Raw genomic sequence first — 23,163 nt, 5'->3', positions numbered from 1 at the left:
AAATCTCAATAATTTATTCTAAAAACCGTTGACAAAGCACATACCATAGAACGATGTAATGTTATACAAAAATGTATAACACAAGATTCGCATAAATATTAATTAATATTTCAAAAACGGCGCATATTGCTTACTACTTGATTTACAAATATACACATTCAGTACATGTAAAATCGTAATATATTTATATTATAGAACACATTGAATTAACTGGCTATCAGCTAGTCTTCCGCAATCTAACAGGCACCATAGATATCCAGACTTTCGCTCTCACGCAGATGTATAAATGATGCACTCTTCAATTGCTGAGCATGCGTGAGGTCATCTTGCAACGTTTCCGTACGTGATGTCTGACGTCATTCCGCTTGTCAGCGCGATATGACGATTGACGCACTGATACACGAATAGATACTGATCCTGAAACGGGAAAGAAGCACGGAATTTGAAAATGGAAACGAGTTTGACAACATTATTATTGTCATTAAATATAGTTGAACAATTCTCATTCGAGCATGTACTAGTTCATATTCTAGTGATATTTATTATTTCTTTTTTAGTATTATCAATATATCTTTTATAATTAACATTATTATTATTAACATTATTGCTGCAATAGTGATAACAACCCTAATCATATGGCTGCAAACTTTAGAGATCGGTCATATAACATACCTTGTTTTTTACAAATTGTGGCCTACGAAGCTGGATTTGCCTGACGGCGTTGAAGACGTCCACCTCACCATCCTGGGCTGCCTGATCCAACACATTGTTGACGGCCACGAACAACCCGCTACACGTCGCTCCGTCCCTGAGAGAGACAGAGAACATAACATTATATACAGGATGCGCATTTTTCAACAAGTTGTAGCCTCTACATGCAAATATGTCGCGCCGTGCCTTGGCAGAGGGAGGAACCATATGACAGAACGTCAAATATTCAACGAGGACTGTAATTTAGTAAAATGCGGAAACACGATTCAATCATATAATTGTAATCTGCATCTGAAAATGCGACCCGAGGGAACACTGGGTGACCACGTGACGTAGTTACCGTCTCTCCGGTTCGGGTTCTATATGAGAAGCGTGACAGAGATAACACTTATAGACTTGTATTCATTTTCATAGGTTTGTTGGCACACGATTGAAGTGTTCCCTGATTCTGAATAAGAATCTCCGCACCAGCTGCCAAGCACTTAGTTTTGAGACTAATGAATGACCAATCGCACGGAGAGTCCTTTTCTTCTCTGACTGATGAAAACGGTGTATACATAATGTTCACTGTAATAATTATGTTTGTTTCAATATCATAATTGCGGCAAACTTCATGAGGTGCCAAAGATAACTTTTTTGATAAACCCTCTTTCTAAGTTAAATTATTGATTATTTTTGTTCATCGACAAGTGTTAGGAACCTGGACAAAACAACTCCTATGGCCCCAAATACGAGTCATTAAAATGGAAAAATGAAATTAATTCATGAACCCGAGCAAGTCCAACCAACGTCGTATACATATAGTTGATTTGACGTCAGGTCAAATATTCGTACTTACATCTGTAATGTCGGTTTGCCGTAACGTGAGGTAATGGTACCTACATCCGTCGGTTTGACGTTAAGTCAGATATTTGAACCCACTGTTGTTCTGTCGGTTTGACGTAACGTCAAATATTAGTACCTACAGCAGTTATGTTAGTTTGACGTAGCGTCAGAGAGTTGAACCTTCTGCTGTCATGTCGGTTTGACGTAAACTCAGATATTGGTAGTGTCATATAGTAGTACATATCTTTGCTATGTCAGTTTGACGTTGCGTCAGAATGTGGTTTCTTCTGCTGTTATGTCGGTTTGCGTCAGGTAGTGGTAGTGGTACCTATACTGCTGTATTGTCAGTTTGACGTAACGTCAGGTAGTGTTACCTTCTGCTGTATTTGACGTCGATTTCATATTTATTTATTCGTTCCAATGAAAGGTACTTGTAAATATCGAAAATATACTTTTCTTTATAATCATACTTTTGTTTGATACTAGATTGTAAGAAACCAAAATTCAAGGCTCTTGATTTAGGAAAATACGCCTTTTAACTTGTGTGATATTGCTGATAGTCATGGGTACAATTGTGTATGATTTTGGACTGGACCAAATTGCATGATTTTCCTGAGAACTTGATGATGATGCTCTATAGTTATGATTTATGGACCAAGGTATATAACATAACGATTTAAGACTCATTCCAACATGACCATAGAGGCTCCATTTCCTTTACCTATCTTCAACTATCACTGTGCTTAGGCAAACAATTTTAGACAAGCGATAAGGCGTGCCTTCAAACCATTTGGTGAAGGGATTATCAAAATTAAACACGCTAAGTGGATAAGGTATATAGATATTTTATATTTATTTCAAATTAAATAACAATGTAAAATATACACGTTTATGATAGCTAACTCACAAGCAGATGACGATCTTTGGGGCATCAGGGAACGACTTCCGGTAGAGGTTGGCGCGACCGAGGACGACGAGGAATGAATCTATGGAGACCGGAAGATTTCGCCCAGCCTGCCAGTCGTTGTACGTTATCATGTATACGAGTTTGGAATCCTTGATGCCCTGCAAAACGGCGAGGCAATGTTTACACTGAGCAGACCAACGACGCTCTGCCGTAATGTTGTTGTGTATATCACAGTCTACATGCGAACATTGTAGCCGCAAACCCTGCATATGTTTAACTCAACACATTCATTATGAATACCTTGTTCAGGTTTTAATAAGATATGTCGACACGTACTTCAGTACCAACGGAAGCCCTACCTTTCTGAGGATGCGGAAGGTCCTCTCTGTGACCTCGGAACACGGTGTCTCCACTGCAAGCGTCTCAACAACAAGCGGGCCGAACGTAATGGAGTCTCCGTTAGACGGCCACCAAGCACACGAGTCCTGCAACATCCAAGTCAGCAAGTAAGTTGAAACGTCTTTGTTCAACCCAAGCTCCGCGAAAAAGTGTTTTACAAAGATAAATAGTTGTAAAAGGGTACGGGTTGCAAGGTTTTTTAATTTTAATACGCAATGACAAAACGTCCATAATAGGGCTTCTTCAAGTGTGAACAGAACACCACCCTGATCTGAATACTACACCACCCTGATCTGAATACTACACCACCCTGATCTGAACACCACCCTGATCTGAATACTACACCACCCTGATCTGAATACTTCACCACCCTGATCTGAATCTTACACCACCCTGATCTGAATACTGCACCACCCTGATCTGAATACTTCACCACCCTGATCTGAACACCACCCTGATCTGAATACTGCACCACCCTGATTTGAACACCACCCTGATCTGAATACTACACCACCCTGATCTGAACACCACCCTGATCTGAATACTACACCACCCTGATCTGAATACTTCACCACCCTGATCTGAATACTGCACCACCCTGATCTGAATACTGCACCACCCTGATCTGAATACTACACCACCCTGATCTGAAAACTACACCACCCTGATCTGAATACTGCACCACCCTGATCTGAATACTACACCACCCTGATCTGAATACTACACCACCCTGATCTGAATACTACACCACCCTGATCTGAATACTACACCACCCTGATCTGAATACTACACCACCCTGATCAGAACAGTACACCACCCTGATCTGAATACTACACCACCCTGATCTGAATACTGCACCACCCTGATCTGAATACTACACCACCCTGATCTGAATACTGCACCACCCTGATCTGAATACTACACCACCCTGATCTGAATACTGCACCACCCTGATCTGAATACTACACCACCCTGATCTGAATACTACACCACCCTGATCTGAATACTACACCACCCTGATCTGAATACTTAATAATGTTAAACAAATGTAGATTTTTGCAAGCCACAAGAAATCCACGTGGACTTGATTTAAGATACAATTTTGTTTGAAGCGAATGAACATGTGGCGTGTTACAATACATATGATACACTTCCCGACAAAGTACACGTAATGCCTAGCTAACGTTATAGCAGCCGTTGCAGCTGCAGGATCGCCCTACCTCCTGGTCCTCGTCCAGAGCGTTCAGTGTGACGATCACGTGACTGCCATGGTCATACACCAGCCGCCAAAAGTCCGCTATCGTGTTTCGCATCGGCAGCTGCGTCGCCACGTAACCGTTCTTGTTCGTCCGCGACTAGCGTCGAAAACAATATGGGTCAGTTGTACATTAAGCAATATAAAAAGGACAATGTATAGCATAGGATGACAAAATAATACCAGGTTGTCCGGTTAGCGCAGTGGTTAGCGCACTCGCTTCTCACCAAGGCGTGTCGGGTTCGATTTCCGGTCTGGGCGCATGTGAGTTTGGTTAGTGGTCACCAAGTCGGACAAGTGGGTTTTCTCTGGGTACTCCAGTTTCCCCCACAACACAAGACCACACTCTCGCGCAATATCGTGCCAACAAGAGTGACTTAGTATAAGCTATCATAGCTTCCTTCACAATCGTTGTAAAATATATAATGGTTAAAGTAACAGAATACCATTTCTGAGCAGTCGATGCAGAGTTGATCAAAGGAAAGCTATACTGGTGGGAAAATAGCTTCTGCTTTTTAAATATGATTGTATGAATGTTACTGCCGTTCTCGTTTCTGGTTTAAGAGGGATTTTTACAACTTATTCAGACATCTACAGTTCCAGCTGAACCATATCAACTCACGGGTATCATGACGGCGTTGATGTAGTCCGTTGTGTCGGGGATGTACGTGGACAGGTACGGCCGGAAGCGGTCCGCCGCCAATACGCTCAGGTTCCGGTTCTTTTCCACGTTTTCTTTCCGTAGCGCCGCCAGGAAGTTTTCGTTACCAAGCTTAGGTTTTAACTCTTCGAACTTCTGCAACAAGGAACACTTGTTCATAACAGAGTGTTGAAATATGACATGGTGACAAGACAAGCAATCCTTACTCCCTGAACCAGCTCTGTGTGATATGCATGCTACAAGCATTCGATACTTCAGGCACATTTGAAAAAGATGTAAATGTTAACATTTATCTTCTGGTGCGTTAAACAAGTATGATTAAAGGAGGGAAACCATATTCATCGCAATACAAGATTAAAGATGCACTCTTACTCCCAAATAAGTTATACCACAATTAATACAATTGTTCAAATTTACCAAAAAGGAGGAATTACTATCGAAAACAATGGTTCTTATGAAGGATACCGTGTTGAATTTGAAAGAAATGTGCAGAAAACACGGTATTTCTACCTCATGTGACGATAGCTAATCACTGTAAATCTTTTAGCATTCACCAGTCATTTAATATTTGTGCATTTTCAGCTATTAAATACGCGGTTGCAATCTTGTTTTCAGTAATTACTATTTTTCATTAAAAGCAATAATTAGTAGAAAGTAAAAGGCTTATCACTCAAAATTTATGTTAGTTATTACTGTGAATGTATTGATTTTACGAGTGTCACTTTAATATACCTGGAATTCATCTGATATTCTGTTGGGTTTGGCGAGGTTGTAAAGCTCGATGTGTTTGAGACATTCTGTGTGGAAGGTGGCCCGGGACAACGTCGTGTCGCCATAGCCGAGCGCCTCCTGCAGGGCGTGATGCAGCAGACGGTACTGTTCCTGTGGGTGGTAAACATAGTCAGCGTGAGGGCGGGAACCAAGGGGGGGGGGACATGAGGGTGGGAACAGGGAAGGGAACATGGGGGTGGGAACCAGGGGCAAGAACATGGGAGCGGGAACCAGGGACGTGAACATGGGGATGGGAACCAGGGGCGGGAACACGAGGGCGGGAACAGGGGAGGGAACATGGGGACGGGAACCAGGGACGTGAACATGGGGGCGGGAACATGGGGCGCGAACATGGAGGCGGGGACCAGGGGCGTGAACATTGGGGCGGGAATCAGGGGCGTGATCATGGGGGCGGGAACCAGGGGCGTGAACCATGGGGGCGGGAACCAGGGGCGTGAACATGGGGGCGGGAACCAGGGTCGTGAACATTGGGGCGGGAATCAGGGGCGTGAACATGGGGGCGGGAACAGGGTAGGGAACAGGGTAGGGAACATGGGGGCGGGAACCAGGGTCGTGAACATGGGGGCGGGAACATGGGGGGCGGGAACCAGGGGCGGGAACATGGGGGCGGGAATCAGCGGCGTGAATGTAGGGGCGGGAACATGGGCGCGGGAAAAAGCCCATGGGGCGGGAATATGGGGGCGGGGACCTGGGGCGGGAACAGGGAAGGGAACATGGGGGCGGGAACCAGGGGCGTGAACATGGGGGAGGGAACATGGGGGCGGGAACCAGGGGCGGGAACATGGGGGCGGGAATCAGGGGCGTGAATATAGGGGCGGGAACATGCCCATGGGGCGGGAAAATGCCCATGGGGCGGAAATATGGGGGCGGGAACCAGGGGCGTGAACATGGGGGTGGGAACATGGGGGCGGGAACTTGGGGGCGGCAACCACGCAAAGTAGCATAAATGTGAATAAGTAGGATATAATGTTCCAATTACCTATCGATATAATGACAGTCATCACTATTTAGGTCGCCATAAAATAGACATTTACACTGGTCTGTGGTAAAATTCTAAATAGCTACACACGAAATATATGAGCTTTTACTTTGTTCATGTTTTAACATTCGACAGAACACGCCACTTCATTTTACCAGCGTCTGTATCATGTTCATTCTCTGCTGTCGCATCTTGAGGACGAAGGTAGGCACGTCGATGGTGTCGCACCGCTTGGCGTAGTGGTAAAGAGCGTCCAGTGCCACAAACGTCCCCGTCCGGCCAACACCCGCGCTGGAAACGCACAGAGTGGAGGCATGTAGAATAAGCATCCACATATTATGTTATCATATGTGTCAGATAAGGGGGGGGGTGCTGCTTCTTGGCAAGTGCATTGGACATGGCCGCGGCACCATTTTGGGTTACACTTAATGAGTTCATATACTGGGAATTATTATTACTACAGGTTATAAGAGGTGATCGACCGGAGAATAAATTATGTTGTTTGTTGTCTATTGTACTATTCAAAACTTATTCTTTGCGGCGCGCGGGGGCGAGGCATGGCGGGTGTATACCTGCAGTGAACGACCATGGGCCCGGGCAGGCTGATGGGAACGCGCAGCACGCACTTGTAGAAGGAAACGATCTCGAAAGTGTCGGGCACGCCGTGGTCAGGCCATGCGGTGAAGTGGAACTGCTTGATTGTCCGAGGCTCATCCGGGTGCTACAAGTGGAAACGTCGAAAACTTGAACCAGCTTAAAAAAGCTAGGAAGAGAGCTGATAGTTTTTTATGATAATGGGTGTGAGTTAAATTCATCCTTGAAGCCTCGAATAATCATGTGCACATCTTGATTTGTATACGTCATCTATTAAAAAGAGTTACACAGAAAGTGTACAATGCCTACCAGCCTGGACGTGAGAGTGAGAACACGGAGTGTGTAGAAGGGGTACTCCTGGCTGGAGACAAGGTGCACCTGCTGGTACCCGAACACCAGCGGCGACCTCTCCGCCGGCCAGTAACGCTCACACTTGTTCTGAAATAAACACCAATTATTATTTATTCGGCGTTTCCCTCACATACATTACGGGGAAGGTACTGAAATCGAAAGCTATGGCAACCAATATAAGGAACATTTCGTAAATATTGAACAACTAATATCAGATAACTGGGGTCCGGACAATGACGTTCTCGGTTATACATTAATGCCCTTGTCCGTGGCGTTTGTAGGTGATACTGATGACAAGTGTATTATAAATTTAATGTTTATTTACAACCAGCAAGTCATAACATCTGGCGATACAATTAATAAATCATCAAATGAATATCCAACGGCTGTTTAACGTATAATTTATTTTGCTCAGAACAAACCTTGTTTGGTTACAATGAACTTGATAAAGTTAAAAAAAATATTGGACCAAATCTTATATTCACTTAATTGTATAAACAACCGGTTCCTTGTATTACCCGTGACCTTCCTACACGAACCGTACTAATAATACATGACCTGCCTTACACAAACTGGTATTACCCCAATCTCATTAAAATCACATCCCCAAATACATGTTTGACGAACTACGCTATGTTACTCTATATAATGTAATGAAATGAAGTCACGATATGATTTTAAAGCTGCACTCTTACAGATTGAACATTTTGACATTGTTTTATATTTATGTCTTGGAATAAGCCAATTTATTCGAAAATGCATGAACACCAGTGATATAAGACTGCTGACAAAAAATCAGATTGCAGATTTTCATATTTAAGTTCAAAATTTGATGTTTTATGCATTTTTCTTAAACCGTTAGTAACGGTTTTAGACATAAAACATTAATTTTCGAACAAAAATTTGAAAATCTGCGACCTGATCTTTTGTCAGCAGTCGTATACCACTAGTTTGCAGATATTTGCGCAAAAATCGGTTCATTCCAAGACAAAAAAATAGAAAAGTTGTCAAAACGGTAAATCTGTGAGAGTGCAGCTTTAATGAGATTCGTATTACCCGTACCTTGCACTACCAGTACCTTGCACTACCCGTACCGTGCACTACCATTGACGTCACGACCGTTGATTGCACTATTCGTACCTTGCAATACCATACCTTGTAAAACTGTGTAAAACCATAACTTGAATGACCGTACCTTTCACCTTTCGTACCGTGCAAAGCCCGTACCGTTAACTTCCCGTACCGCTACAGTACCGCACACCGTCCACCGTGCAAAACCGTAATTGTACTATCGCATATCGTGCACTGCCCGTACTTGGCACTACCCGTTTATTGCACTATCGTATCGTGCACTGCATGAGCCGTACACGCGATGGCATGTTACACCCGTACCTTGCATCACCCGTTCCTTGTCGTACCCGTACCTTTCATTTCGCCATATTTTTGTACTACCGGTTCATTGTATTACTCCTTCAATTGAAGTATACATGCTAAGTCCCGTACATAACGGTCCCCGTACCTTTCCCTCCTCCACGAGGTTGGTGAGCATGATGATCTTGCCACTCTTGTTTTGCCAGACCATCTGCCAGAAGTCCTTCAGGGTGATCTTGTTGGGACCTGCAGGATTACACAATACACCGTCAATCGCGAACATCATGCAATGTTTACTAGTTCAATTTTTTAAAACGAGTGTATAATGTACATAAATCCACAGTAATGAAACCATTTTGCGTATTAAATGACCACTTAATTACTTTAATTGCGGTAGATGGCAACAGAAATTACCTTGTGTGGCTATATAACAGTTGGGATAGTCGACGCTCTAGAAAGACAAAACAATTAAAATTATGACAAAGGTGATATTGAGTTAAATATTTCTAAAAAAAATACTATTATCTACTAAAAGAGGTGTACGTAAAGTGTTTATAAACTACTCCTGATTGCTCAGTCCATACTCTGGCTCTGAACAAAGACGGACATCAAACAACCAAAATCAAAACGATAACTACGTAAGTCATAACCCAAATCTTCATAACTATTGCAATGTGTCAGTGTTTAAGATCACCACTTTTAAGAGCTTGGTTGTGCACCCCTACCCATCCCCTACCCCCTTCGTAACGTACGTCAATGTAGTTGGCGTTGATGTAGTCTGTGTCGGGCTCACCGGGCTCGTCCTCAAGAACAACGCGACTGTGGTCGTCTGTAACATGGATATAACTTGAGGTTAATGTTTATAAGGCTGTCTGTATTCAAACTCAACGCTAATAACACTAGATTTTCCACACATCGCGTGCACGTGCACACTGTCGGCTGTTAAACATACGAGCAGTATATCTTTAGTCGGATTGTTTTAAGGCAATAAATGGCCCCCACAATCTGGTATATATGCAGTGGTCTAGCATTTGAATTCAAGTAAACAAACGTTAAATGCAATACCTGAACAGGCTTACAAATGCTGGCTATATTTTAATTTACAATTTCCGTGTATAAATTCTGTATAACTTACATGGAAACATCTGCGCGAATCTATTCTTGAACTTATTTCTTGGTCTTTTTCCCGCCTCGTGTGGGTATTTGAGTCCGTGTGGATATTTCTGAAAATGCATAAACACAATTGTTTTCCTCCTTAATAGGGTTAGAGCTAATAACAATAGTTCACTAAAACTAATTATATCATTTTATATTTCTGAGCCCATATGCATGTACAAGCGTTGTATATGATACTTTTATCAACATTACTCAGAAGTGAAGTTAAACACAAAATACATGTTAAACTAAATACTAAAAACGACGACATACGCCGTATTCTTCCTTGATCCTGGCTTTGTCCGCCTCCAGTTCCCGGATGTAGGCTGGGAACTGCTGAACAGGGATGCCACCGGGAGCCGCGCTGTCCATCGCCTCCGTCCCAGTGTTGTAATAGGTCGGCTCCAGCTCGTATCCCGCAGTCTGCATGGTCTACAGAGAGATATGATGGGTCGGTCTGGTTATTTCAGCTGACATTGTGATAAATGATTTTGTATGAAAAAGACAGATTTGTATGAGGTCTCGTGACAAGTTCCTTAATTGTTTCGCCTAAAGAGGAGGACACATTGTAAATGTATTCTCAATTCAATATAATAACACGGGAATCATACGCTCGTGTCAAAACCAATATTATTATATGGGTCAGAATTTTTGGGTGCCGTCAAAAGGGTTGCAATTGAACGTATTCATACACTTTTTTTATTAAATCAGTGCTTGGTATTAAAACAACAACACATAATGATTTTGTCTATGCCGAGACTGGAAGTCTGGATTTTTATTATTATGGTATAATTAATATGGTACGGTATTGGTTCAAGGTGATCAATACCAAAAAGCATAAATATATTAGTGCAGTTCATAAAACAATGTTACAAGAAATTGAGAAACGTCCTCGATTTTCAAACTGGGCACTTTGTAAACAGGATTGGGTTTCTTTCTTATCTTGCTTTTCCGAGGTGTCAATAATATCCCTCTATTCTTGTCGCTTTTTAAATAACGAGTCAGGGATAATTTTATTTAAAATCTTGCAGGTAGGATTAATAAATCTTTAACGAACTTTTTCATGTCTGGATTTCAACCACATCTATATTGTATTATTATTGCAAAACACAGAATCTCGTTAAGTAAATTACGAATAAGCTCATAAAGATTAAAGTGGAAGTGGGTAGGTGGAGTAGAAAACTTCTGGATGAAAGACTTTGTATAATACGTAATGTGCTAGAAGACAACTTCCATTTAATGTTTGAATGGCAATTATATGCTAATATAAGAAAAAATATTTACCTAGATATATTCGCCATCGACTCTCTATGTTCAAAATTATTGTTGTTGTTTTTTAGTAAAAAAATAAGCGTTTACTGCAAAGTTTATCTTTTTTCGTATAAGGCTTTTGAATTAAGAAATAAAAATGCCAAGTAATTATTTCGTAATACTTGTTTATCATACATTGTTTAACAACGTGTAACTATGGTAAAAGATACAATTAACTAATTTTGCTACTCGCTATTTATAAGATTTAATAATTAGAATCCACTTAAATAGTTATTATAGTATTTTTGTTAAATGAATTGTTAAACTATTAAAACACCTTTATTTATTTTTACGTATATATTATTGAGTTATTTATAGATCATAGTTTGTGACTGATCGATATGTATTTGTGCATAGAATTACGTTTACAAATGAGCTAGGGTCATTTTTACCTACATGTATTTCGTTATGTGTATTTGCTTGAACTGTTTAAAACGAAATAAATTTGTTCTATCTGTTCTTGAACATTTTACCACATGACTAACGATGTTATAGTACTAGATCAAGACTGGCAGCTCATTCATTGTGAATCCACACCGGTAGATATGCGATTGTAATTATCGAAATATATTAAAGAATCTCTTAAACATAGAACTTCCATTACATATAGTGATTAGTTTATATCAGCTCATCCTCAAATTTTATATGTTGTTCACTCATGGCAAATTATTTATATCCAAATATTGACCTAGCATGTATCGAATCTGGATTATGTGACATGTTGAATTCGCGTTATATAAACGTATTTATATGCAATGGGGTATACGTCTTTTTTGTTCTGTTCTATTCTGTCACGAGTTAGGGGCAGTAATAAAATATCATACTTCAGACTTTTACCTTTCTCTGGAATGTGGAGAGTTTGGGGGAAGGTACGGCAAAGGGGAGGGGCGTTGGTGTCTTCTTCTTCAGATTCACGTACAACACCTCCTGGTCGTCCACCGTCACTGAAAGGAGACTATGCAGCCTTATGTATTTCCCTTTACCCATTACCCCCATTACACTAATTCTGTGTGTACTCTTATTACTCTTAGTAGTACATTGTGCAAAATAGTATTCACGAATATTTCCGATAATCTTTAAAGCCAATAACAACATAAGATAGTTGTTCTCATAAAAACAACTCAAACAATTTCCAACCATGTGATTGTGTGCAGTTAGTCTTGATGGTAGCGAGGCTGGAGGCGCGGCTGGGGGTCGGGGAATGTGAGTGTGGGTTGCCATGGTGATCGTGCTCGCGCGCATGCTCGTCGTCAACAACGATGGCGACGTTCGAGTGCGAGTGTAGGCTCCGTCTGACCGAGGTCTTGTGTGGTGTGGCGCGTTTGCAGCCTCGTCTGTTTATAAAATAGGGTCAAGCGTTTACAGTAATTTATGGATACTATTTAAGGGGACATCTAATCAAAGGTAATCCCGGAATCGTAAGAGCAAGATTTTAGTTAATTGTTGAGTAAGAGTCAAAAATCAAGTTTGACAGTTTTGTGGCTTAAACATTCAGTGAGAAAATAGATCGGACCTACTTTTAACCTCCCCTACCTTCTAATGAGGACGAAAAGCATGATTCCGACGAACACGACGACGACGCCAGCGAGGATGCCGCCTATGAGCACGGAGAGGTCGGGGTTGTATCCGGCCGCGTCCGCCGCCCCAGCTGGCTTCTCTTCTCCGGGGTCAGGCAGCGCTGGGGACGGAAAAAATAAATTAAAAACGTTTGTTTTACACCGACAATATAGTTTTCATTCGTTTAGAGTGTGGGGAACACCGGTTGTCAAATACCAATAACGAACTCTATTACAGGATGGTGGATTGAGTTATTTAAGGTTGTTATATAAATGCTCAAAATTTCCCTTATTAAGGAGCGGGTTCAGTTTACAATTAAATGAATACCTTTATCGCTATTGGGGAATTTCTTTCAAAAACGTCCCAGCGGCACCAAAAAATCACATTGTGAAAGAACAAAAACAACTTCGATACGATATTAAAACTATCGCCTATTTACCGAGATCGCAGAACTCTCCGTAGAACTCCGGGTCACAGCCATCCATACACAGTCCGCTCACGTGGTCGCATGTGACGTTGTGGCGACAGTGGCCACACGACTTCCGGCATGCGTCACCATAGTAACCGCTCGGGCAAGCTGCGGAAAACATACAATTATAGCACTTTAGAAAAAAAGATTTCCTACAATGTATGCAACATTTCAAATGCTTTAACATGACTATGGTACAGAATTTAATGTTTGTTAACAAAATCACGCACAAAAATGAGATATAACAACGCCCCAAAATAAATAGCAATAGCAGCCTGTACTCACGTTGTTTGCAGTTGTTTCCCCTCCATCCACTGCTGCAGCCAGTCGAGCAGTTTCCGGTTACGTGGTCACATGGCTCGCTATCCCGACACGTGCCACACGTGGACACGCAGTCGTGACCAAAGTGGCCGGGTGGGCAGCCTGAAAGTCAGAACGTAATAGCTGAATATCCGCATCTCTAATCGTTTATCAAAATGAGCCCCGAACAATAACAGAGCAACGCACGTGAGAGCGCCTTGTATCATACTCAAAGTGCATTTATTACCAACATTTGCTGATATTCCTTAATCCGCAAACTACATCTCAACAATACTTACGGTTTTTACATTTTTCCCCGAGCCAGCCGTCCTCACATCCAGCAGCGCACGTGCCAGTCACGTGATCACATGGCTCCCCACCGCGACAAAATCCGCATTCTCCCTTGCACTGGGCACCATAAAACCCCTCCGCACATTCTGGTTAACCAGAAGAAAGTATTAATGATAAACTGAAGGTATGAACATTATACAATTTAAATCAAATGCACAAATCTCAACAAAATATTCAAGAGCGTTTCAATTGCATTAAAATCTAGCTTACTGTTCTGACAAGTATCCTCTTTCCAACCTGACTCGCAGCCGGCGGGGCAGTTTCCAGTTACGTGGTCGCAGTGGACGCCCTCGTGACAGAGGCCACAGGTACCCTCACACCGGTCCCCGTACTGACCGTCAGGGCACTCTGAATCGGTATATTCAACTTGTATTACAGTATCATTAGTTATGATACAGCGTTTAATCAAACAAGCAAGATACTCTTTTTCCTTCCGTATTTAGTTTCCAAAATCATTTTCCTCGATGTTCTCCGTGACTTAAATATAATAATTTTGCGTCGAAAGTACTATGTGAACTATGATTTACATACCTGTGTTACATTTGTCTCCGAGGAAGCCGACAGCGCAGCCGCTTGGACAAAAGCCAGTCACGTGATGGCACGGGGCGCCCTCGCGGCAATTGGCGCAACGAGACTCGCAACTGGGACCGTACAGACCCGAGCCGCACTCTGAAATATGCGTTGTGTAGTTCATGTACTAGACACTCAATACATGAATAACTTTGCGTAAGCACACACGATGTTAAATAATCTTTTCATATTTCAAAGACTATCACAGTTTATTTCGCGCACATTTTTCGGGCATGGGAACCTACCGTCTGTGCACTTGGGTCCCGTATATCCGGGTTTGCAGCCGAGAGAGCAGACTCCAGTCTGGGGGTCGCATGTACCTAGGCAGTTCCCGCAAACCTCTGCACACTCCGCGCCCCACGTCCCAGGCTCACAAGCTGAAACACGGCCAGGCAATGTACAACCATACATACATCCGATAATTTTAAATATGAATAACATTTACATAATGTATGATGGCATTGGCTTTCTTTCACAATCAATACAAATAATGTCTGAAATAATAATTACGATTCTTTATTGACGTATATTATTCATATCAACTCAAAACAGATAAAATTCTGCCATTTTTAAATTTTGATATCTAGAAATTCATCCATTGCATAAATAATCTTGTACGATAACCATGTCCTTACCTTGATCACACCTGTCTCCCCGCCATCCTAGCTTGCACGAGCGACACGTGCCGTTAGTCCTGATGCACGAGTTGAGGGGATCCTGGCATTGACCGCACGTCATATTGCAGTCCACGCCCCATCGGCCCTCTATACACTCTGTTAAAGCATTTGTAAATTTATCAATACAAGCGAACCCATGAGCGAACTCCAACGCTCGTCTGTTTGTTTCTTTTCAGTCGAACAAGGGGCATAAATCAACAAATATCACAATCAGGGTTATTGGCATTTCTATATAAGTGGTTATTGTCATTGGCAGCATGTGTGCCATGTTGCTTATCTTGAACGGAAATTATTGGCCAAAGTTTGTGCACGTCGATACATACGAAATACTATGGCACAATGGTTGATAAGGGATGCGGAACACTCATTCCTACCAATCTATAACGCTCATTCATAGATGTTTAAAACGTAGCGCTGTTAAATAAAAATAAAAGAAGATTAAAATCAATTTGAATTAAATTGTTGGTACTTTTGTCGCAGGCGACGCCCTCCCATCCTGGAATGCAGCCCCCGGGACACGAGCCAATGGTGACGTCACATGCTCCACCCTCCTTACAGTGGCACCGTCTCTCGCAGTTGGAACCGAACGTTCCGTTGGTGCAAGCTAAATAACAAATACAACAAGCAGCTTTGATTAGTTTAATAAAATCCAACAGTAAAGAATTACAACTTATTAAAGCGTTTTCATTTTCTTTTCCGTTCAAACGATTTTTTTGTTATAGTTTATAGATAATAGATGAGATGAAGACATTTTATTTGATATAAAATATGACTATAGTAGCCTTTTTTGCAGTTTGAGATGGGAGCAATGAGTCTGCCTACCATAAACCTCGACCTCGCACAGCTCCAGGTTCGCCCAGCAGGAGTATAGGGTGTTGGTGGGGCAGTTGCGGGTGGGAGTCTGAGTGGGTCGGTCAATGTACAAGATTACAAACTGACCACGGCGCTCGGAGCACGCCATGCTGTCGTCTCGCAGGATGAGGTGGTCGGGCGGGAAGACAAAGTCGCTCATCTGGTCGATGTAGCAGAGCCCCGCGTTCTTCGCCTCCTCCACACTGTTAGAGATGTACACCCGCACGCCCGCTCGCCGGGACTGCGACATCGCGTCTGGAATAGTGAAGGGAAGGGCATATAACGATAGTTCAATGTAAACTATCAAATAGATAGTAGATATAGAGGGGATATTTACGATGAATTCCATAAAACCACGGGTAAAAGCTGTAAATATTAAATGTATTAGTTGCATTGCATTTTAAGTGTCTACGTACTGTTGAATGAGTGTTGACAGATTTGTTTGAAAATTGATAGCGATTTACCTGCAGAATGCACATTTACGATCGACGATTTCGTTTGTGAAGCTAAATATTATAGTACATAATTCATGTTGAAATAAAAACTCAACTAATGCCATTAAGTTTAAACAGATGCATTTATGATTTTTTTCATCGAGATATCTGACCATGTAGAACTTACCTTCCGTCCTAAAGTAGATCTCAATAGACTTGACGTCGTACGAGGCGGCAAGGTCGACGTTCCACCACGTCTTAAACACGTCATCGTTGTTATGTGCCCACGCGCACGACCCGTACGTGCCGTCCTGGTCTGCGTTACCGTCAACGGCACGTGACGCGTTCCAACCCATGTACGTGCCGTGCTGATACGTTTTCTTGCGTATCGCTACGTTCTCTGTAAAGTTTAGAGTTTTGCTTTCATAAAAGAAACCTCATGTACATTATGAACTCAACAATCAGAATAAAACAGTAATGTACAATGCATCTTATGTTTGGATACAAGTTTAGCGCCGACTGTGTGAGGGTCGGGGTAGAAACAAAACGAGTTATTTCTTATTAATTTGTATTTTCGATGATGTCATCTTGTCCCCAATTGGGACGATTAAAACCGTATTGAAAGTCCGCATACCTGCCTGGCAAAAGGGCATGCCGGACCACCCGGGCGCACATACATCCGGGCACCTTCCGTCCCGGGGGTCACACTCTACGCCTCGGGGACAGTGGCAGTCGTACTCGCATTCCTCACCGTACGTGCCTTGGGGGCAGAGGGTAGAACCGCCCGGGGGCGGGACAGAGACGGGGTTAAGGTCAGGCCCAGTAGATGTGGGGTCAATGGGCAGGAAGCCATCAACACCACCTTGGTCCGGTGTCTGGCCTGAAATTGGGAACGTAGAAAATACTATCATAATCAGCGTTTTTTTTCTGACTGAATAGGGGAACATCAACAAATTAACAAAGGTCAAAGGGTGAATGACGGATGCATGTTTGAGTCGGTGTGATTTATAGAAGAAGTATGTACAGTAGATGTTTTGAAATGACTGAAGAGTGAACCGGTGTGAACACGTTAATAAACAGCGCATTTAAGACGAAACTGCATTCTTTACAAGTGTTCGCCTCCAGTATTTTCGGACGTTAGGCGGAGTTGGCTCTTGCCAAGCATTTTGTTCAGATCTTAAATGGGGCATAAACAGTGAATGATATAAACATCGAGCACTTATGATGTATGCGAGTTAGCCTATCACATTCCAATTATGGACTGCGCCCATTTTTCCAAGTGTCAGAGTAATGACCACACATGATAGTTACTGCGCTCTCGATAGTTTATTTTATATCATGTGTATCGTTTATCAGACCTAGTGAATTACTCTCCTGAGGTCATTCACGTGTTTAGTTTTTTGTCGTACAAATAAGACAGTGGTTCTCTAATGGTCACATCGATACATGTATATATCACTTCATTGTTGCTTCGATGGTGGTTCCCACGGCAACCGGATACACAAGCAACAAGAGGGCCACAATAACACAATCATTCTTAAGCCAAACGTGTTTATAGCCTTTTTAAATGCGAATTTTTGTATGAATATGTCGATTTAAAACTCTGGTCAAGATTTCAAAGACAACATTTTCTACAGAAAACAAAAGAAAATGTGTTAAACTCATGGTTTTTGAGAAAATATTCAAGTACATTTTTATAAAAAATAGTTCTCTTTGAAATATTGTCAAAGTATTTTTACGAACACTTTTTTGAGAAAATACGCTTTGAAAAAAATGAAAGGACGATTAGGATCATATCATGCTCTTACCTGGTAAAACAGTTTGGGACTGAGACTTAGATTTGACTTGAGTATTTATGTGATATTGGGGCCAGGCTCGCCGTACACTGACGTATTTGCGCGTTTACATTTTACAAGAATATAGAGTTAGAAGATAGAACCCTTACATAAATTAAGTCTCAAAAACACAGAAGGGATATACAACTCACCATGAACAACAAAGAATAAACACACATCCAGCAGAAATATAAACGTCAACATCTTCATCTCAACACACATTTCTCATTGCAATCACAGCTGAACCACAGTAATCCACAACACACATACAGTAATCCGCCACCGAAAAATCACCCTTGAATTTTCCTAAAACGTAATCCGAAAAAATATGTTTGCTCACATATTCATTACAATAGACAAACTTGAAACGTAAACAACAGTAAACGTTAGTAATTGAATGAGTACGTTACGTTATCGCGTGAGTTACTGTACATGGACGTTAACGTGAGAAGTTGGCCAACTTCCTTATCTCCGGGCGATCAGTCAGTCAATTACGTTAGTTACATGCTGAAAACACTCACTTTCAATACTTTAAGCTGACGTTATTTCAAAATTAGTCATTTGTACTAATGAGAATACAATTTACATGTTTATATATTATACAAGCTATCATAGGTGGACCACAAGTGTTCTTTGATTTCAGTATATATATATAGTAAAACTAATCTGTTAGTGATACTTTCATAAATAATGTGTACTATCTAGTGTAGTGCCTCTTAACTTAGTCAAATTATAAGAACGCCTTTAAAAATATGCATGATTGCAAATATCTGTTAGTATGTAGTATAATTATATAACTTTTCATTTCGAGAACTACTTTCTGTTCGTATGGTTATTTGTTCAGGCCGAATCTGTATGGTTGAACTCATTTATATACAATGATACTTTGCCGTATTTTACCAAATCAATTTTTAAAGATGCACTAGTACTCCCAAATGAGATTTAACACATTTAATACAATTATTTTAATATACCAAAACGGATGAACAAATGTCAAAACCAATGGTTCTTATGGAGGAGACCGAGTTTAATTTAAAAGAAATGTACAGAAAATACGGCATTGCTTACCTTATAAGACTATAGTAGATCACAGTAAATCGTTTAGCACTCACCAATCATTTAATACTCTTGCGTTTTCAGCTATTAAATACACGATTATAATGTTGTTAATAGTAATTAATATTTTCCATAAATGCATCATTAAGTGGGTAGTTAAATGTGTAACACTCAAATTGTATGTTTGTTTTACATGTGTATGTATTGATTTTAAATAAGAGTGTCACTTTAAACAAATCTTATTTGACTCAGGTTAGAATATTGCATCACATAAACATCTATAAACTATATATATTAATAGAGAGAGAGATCACAAACGTACATTACGATGAGTAGAATACACGTTTTTAAAAAACTAAAAACATAAAATTGTATTTAAAGGTAACAATATGAAATATTTTGACTTAATTAACTTATGTAGTTGCTGTATATGTTTTGCAATACTTTTGCTTATTTTTAGTCAATTGTTTAAATTTGTATAATATATACATTGAATCATTTGAAAACACTGTATCACATATTTATTTGTCCACATGTGACATGGCCTTCTGGATATTTTGTAAACGAAATATTCAATCTTGAGTCTGAAAATCAAAGGAAGGAACAAGCAGCGCAAACCGAACGAAGGTGTACTGTTATAAACCAGAGCCAAAGCATGTTTCATGTGCCATCGGTCTGGTCATTACAAAGTCGACACGCGGTGTTAACAGCATTTTTTATGTTAGTAAGTCATTAAACAGGATGGTGACAAAGGCTACATATATACGTTTCTGAATCCATGAAGCATTTTGTACGCGAGTTAAACAGTCCTTTTGACCATTGCCCCAGGCCAAGTCGTGAGTGACACATATTATCCAACACTAATGACATTAACACGGATTTCACCAGTATTCAAATTAATTAGTTACATTGCAAATACATGACTGACAACCTTTCTGATTTATTTATTGTAAATATTGACAACTGAAATTAATTTCTTATGTAACAACAAAATTTAAACCTGTCGATTGTTTTCAGCATGTATCTTGGTATCTGATTTGTTGTGTTTAAGCTTGGTAACTTTGATGAGTTGTAATGTCCAAGCTTCCTAACTTTGCTTATTTTTTATGTTCTTGCTTCCTAACTTTGCCGATTTGAAATGTCGGTGCTTCCTAACTTTGTATTTTTTGATTTGTAATGCACATACTTCCTTACTTTGCTGATTTGTAATGTCCAAGCTTCCTAAATTTGCCGATTTGTTATGTTCAAGCTTGCTAACTTTGCCGATTTTTAATGACCAATCTTTCTATTTTTGCCGATTTGTAATACTCAAGCTTCCTTACTTTGCCGATTTGTAATGTCTAAGCTTCCTTACTTTACCGATTTGTAATGTCATAGCTTCCTACTTTTGCCGATTTGTAATGTTCTTGTTTCCTAACTTTGCAGATTTATAATGTCGAAGCTTCCTAACTTTGCCGATTTGTAATGTCTAAGCTTCCTTACTTTGCCAATTTGTAATGTCAAAGCTTCCTACTTTTGCTGATTTGTAATGTCAAAGCTTTCTACTTTTGCTGATTTGAAATGTTCTTGTTTCCTAACTATGTCGAAGCTTCCTAACTTTGCCGATTCGTAATGTTCAACCTTCCTAACTTTGCCGATTTGAAATGTTCTTGTTTTCTAACTTTGCCAATTTATAATGTCCAAGCTTCCTAACTTTGTCGATTTATAATGTCCAAGCTTCCTAACTTTGTCGATTTATAATGTCCAAGCTTCCTAACTTTGTCGATTTATAATGTCCAAGCTTCCTAACTTTGTCGATTTATAATGTCCAAGCTTCCTAACTTTGCTGATTTGTAATGTTCGAGCTTCCTAACTTTGCCGATTTTTAATGTTCAAATTTTCTAACTTTGCCGATTTTTAATGTTCAAGTTCACTAACTTTGCCGATTTTTAATGTTCAAGTTCTCTAACTTTGCCGATTTGTAATGTTTAAGCTTCCTAACCTTGCCGAAGCTTCCTGACGTTGCCGAAGCTTCCTGACGTTGCCGAAGCTTCCTGACGTTGCCGAAGCCTGACGTTGCCGAAGCTTCCTGACGTTGCCGAAGCTTCCTGACGTTGCTTCCTGACGTTGCCGAAGCTTCCTGACGTTGCCGAAGCTTCCTGACGTTGCCGATTTGTTCTTGCTTCCTAACTTTACCGATTTGTAAAGTCCATGCTTTTAAATTTTGCCCGTTATGGGAGCAACTGTTGAAATTGTTTCGAAAGTAAACCTTGAACTAGCGTAACTATAATGAGTGGTCAATGTGACTTAACAAGATCTAGTTATAAAAATTACAGTCAACATCAGTCATAATCAGAAAAAATCACTTATGTTATTCAGTTTATTCATTAGAATGTTGGCCAGTAAATTATAACAGAGTAACAATAAATAGCAGCATATTACATGAAAAAAACAACAACAAGTAAATGCTTCATATTAACAATAATTAAAACCCATTTCTACATATTGTTGATATTGCAGGACTTGAGAGGCAAATATGACTAAAATAATTCAGAAAAAAAAGAAACGCAAAAATCCAAAAGGAACTTTAATTGAACAGACCAGAATGTGGTTCTGCAATGTTTTGCCTTTGAACAGTATAAAGCACTATGTTCACTAAATTGGCAAAAAGTGCCATTACATTGAATGCAAATCTAATTTTGCCATTTTAACGAATTAAAAGAAGACTTTATACACATGCCCATGGAATGCCTACTGGAACTGGAAAACTAGCCATCAATATAACCAGGAACATACATGTAGTTCCCCAGGAACATACATGTAGCTCCCCAGGAACATACAAGTAGACCCCCCACAGGAACATACAAGTAGCCCCCCCCCCGGATCATACAAGTAGCCCCCCCCCCCCCCCAGGATCATACAAGTAGTTCCCCCCAGGATCATACAAGGAGCTCCCCAGTAACATACAAGTAGCCCCCCCCTAGTATCATACAAGTAGTCCCCCCAGGATCATACAAGTATCTCCCAAGTAACATACAAGTAGCCCCCCCCAGGATCATACAAGTAGCTCCCAAGTAACATACAAGTAGCCCCCCAGGATCATACAAGTACCAGGATCATACAAGTAGCTCCCCAGGATCATACAAGTAGCTCCCCAATAACATACAAGTAGCTCCCCAGTAACATACAAGTAGCTCCCCGGTAACATACAAGTAGCTTCCCAGGAACATACAAGTAGCTTCCCAGGAACATACAAGTAGACCCCACCCAGGATCATACAAGTAGCCCCCCCCCCCCCAGAAACATACAAGTAGCTCCCCAGTAACATACAAGTAGCTCCCCAGTAAAATACAAGTAGCTCCCAAGTAACATACAAGTAGCTCCCAACTAACATACAAGTAGCTCCCAAGTAACATACAAGTAGCCCCACAGGATCATACAAGTAGCTCCCCAGGATCATACAAGTAGCCTCCCAGCATCATACAAGTAGCTCCCCAGTAACATACAAGTAGCCCCCCAGTAACATACAAGTAGCTCCCCGGAACATACAAGTAACCTCCCAGGATCATACAAGTAGCCCCCGAGTAACATACAAGTAGCTCCCCAGTAACATACAAGTAGCTCCCCAGTAACATACAAGTAGCTCCCCAGTAACATACAAGTAGCCCCCCAGTAACATACAAGTAGCTCCCCAGTAACATACAAGTAGCTCCCAACTAACATACAAGTAGCCCCCGAGTAACATACAAGTAGCTCCCAACTAACATACAAG

General features: G+C 40.9%; 1 protein-coding gene across 1 annotated transcript; it reads right to left on the bottom strand.

Moving 5' to 3' along the window:
* LOC128214803 (receptor-type tyrosine-protein phosphatase kappa-like) lies at positions 1 to 17,246 on the bottom strand. The gene is made up of 29 exons (XM_052921463.1): positions 17,156 to 17,246; positions 16,709 to 16,921; positions 16,058 to 16,342; positions 15,705 to 15,839; positions 15,194 to 15,331; positions 14,804 to 14,935; positions 14,520 to 14,657; positions 14,199 to 14,336; positions 13,937 to 14,074; positions 13,623 to 13,760; positions 13,308 to 13,445; positions 12,845 to 12,989; positions 12,449 to 12,645; positions 12,149 to 12,255; positions 10,274 to 10,432; positions 9,981 to 10,068; positions 9,598 to 9,674; positions 9,260 to 9,296; positions 8,994 to 9,091; positions 7,433 to 7,561; positions 7,102 to 7,250; positions 6,685 to 6,820; positions 5,491 to 5,640; positions 4,720 to 4,893; positions 4,063 to 4,197; positions 2,803 to 2,928; positions 2,444 to 2,601; positions 673 to 808; positions 1 to 417 (listed from the first exon to the last, which is right to left on the bottom strand). Exons 1-29 carry the CDS (start codon positions 17,172 to 17,174, stop codon positions 322 to 324), a joined length of 3,909 nt encoding a protein of 1,302 aa, XP_052777423.1. The 5' UTR covers positions 17,175 to 17,246; the 3' UTR covers positions 1 to 321.
* Between the last annotated feature and the right edge of the window lie 5,917 nt (positions 17,247 to 23,163).

This window comes from Mya arenaria, chromosome 13 (genome assembly GCF_026914265.1).
Source record: "Mya arenaria isolate MELC-2E11 chromosome 13, ASM2691426v1".
NCBI classification, from domain to species: domain Eukaryota; kingdom Metazoa; phylum Mollusca; class Bivalvia; order Myida; family Myidae; genus Mya; species Mya arenaria.
The sequence above is the reverse complement of the archived record's forward strand: the minus strand, read 5'-3'. Positions and strand labels throughout refer to the sequence as shown.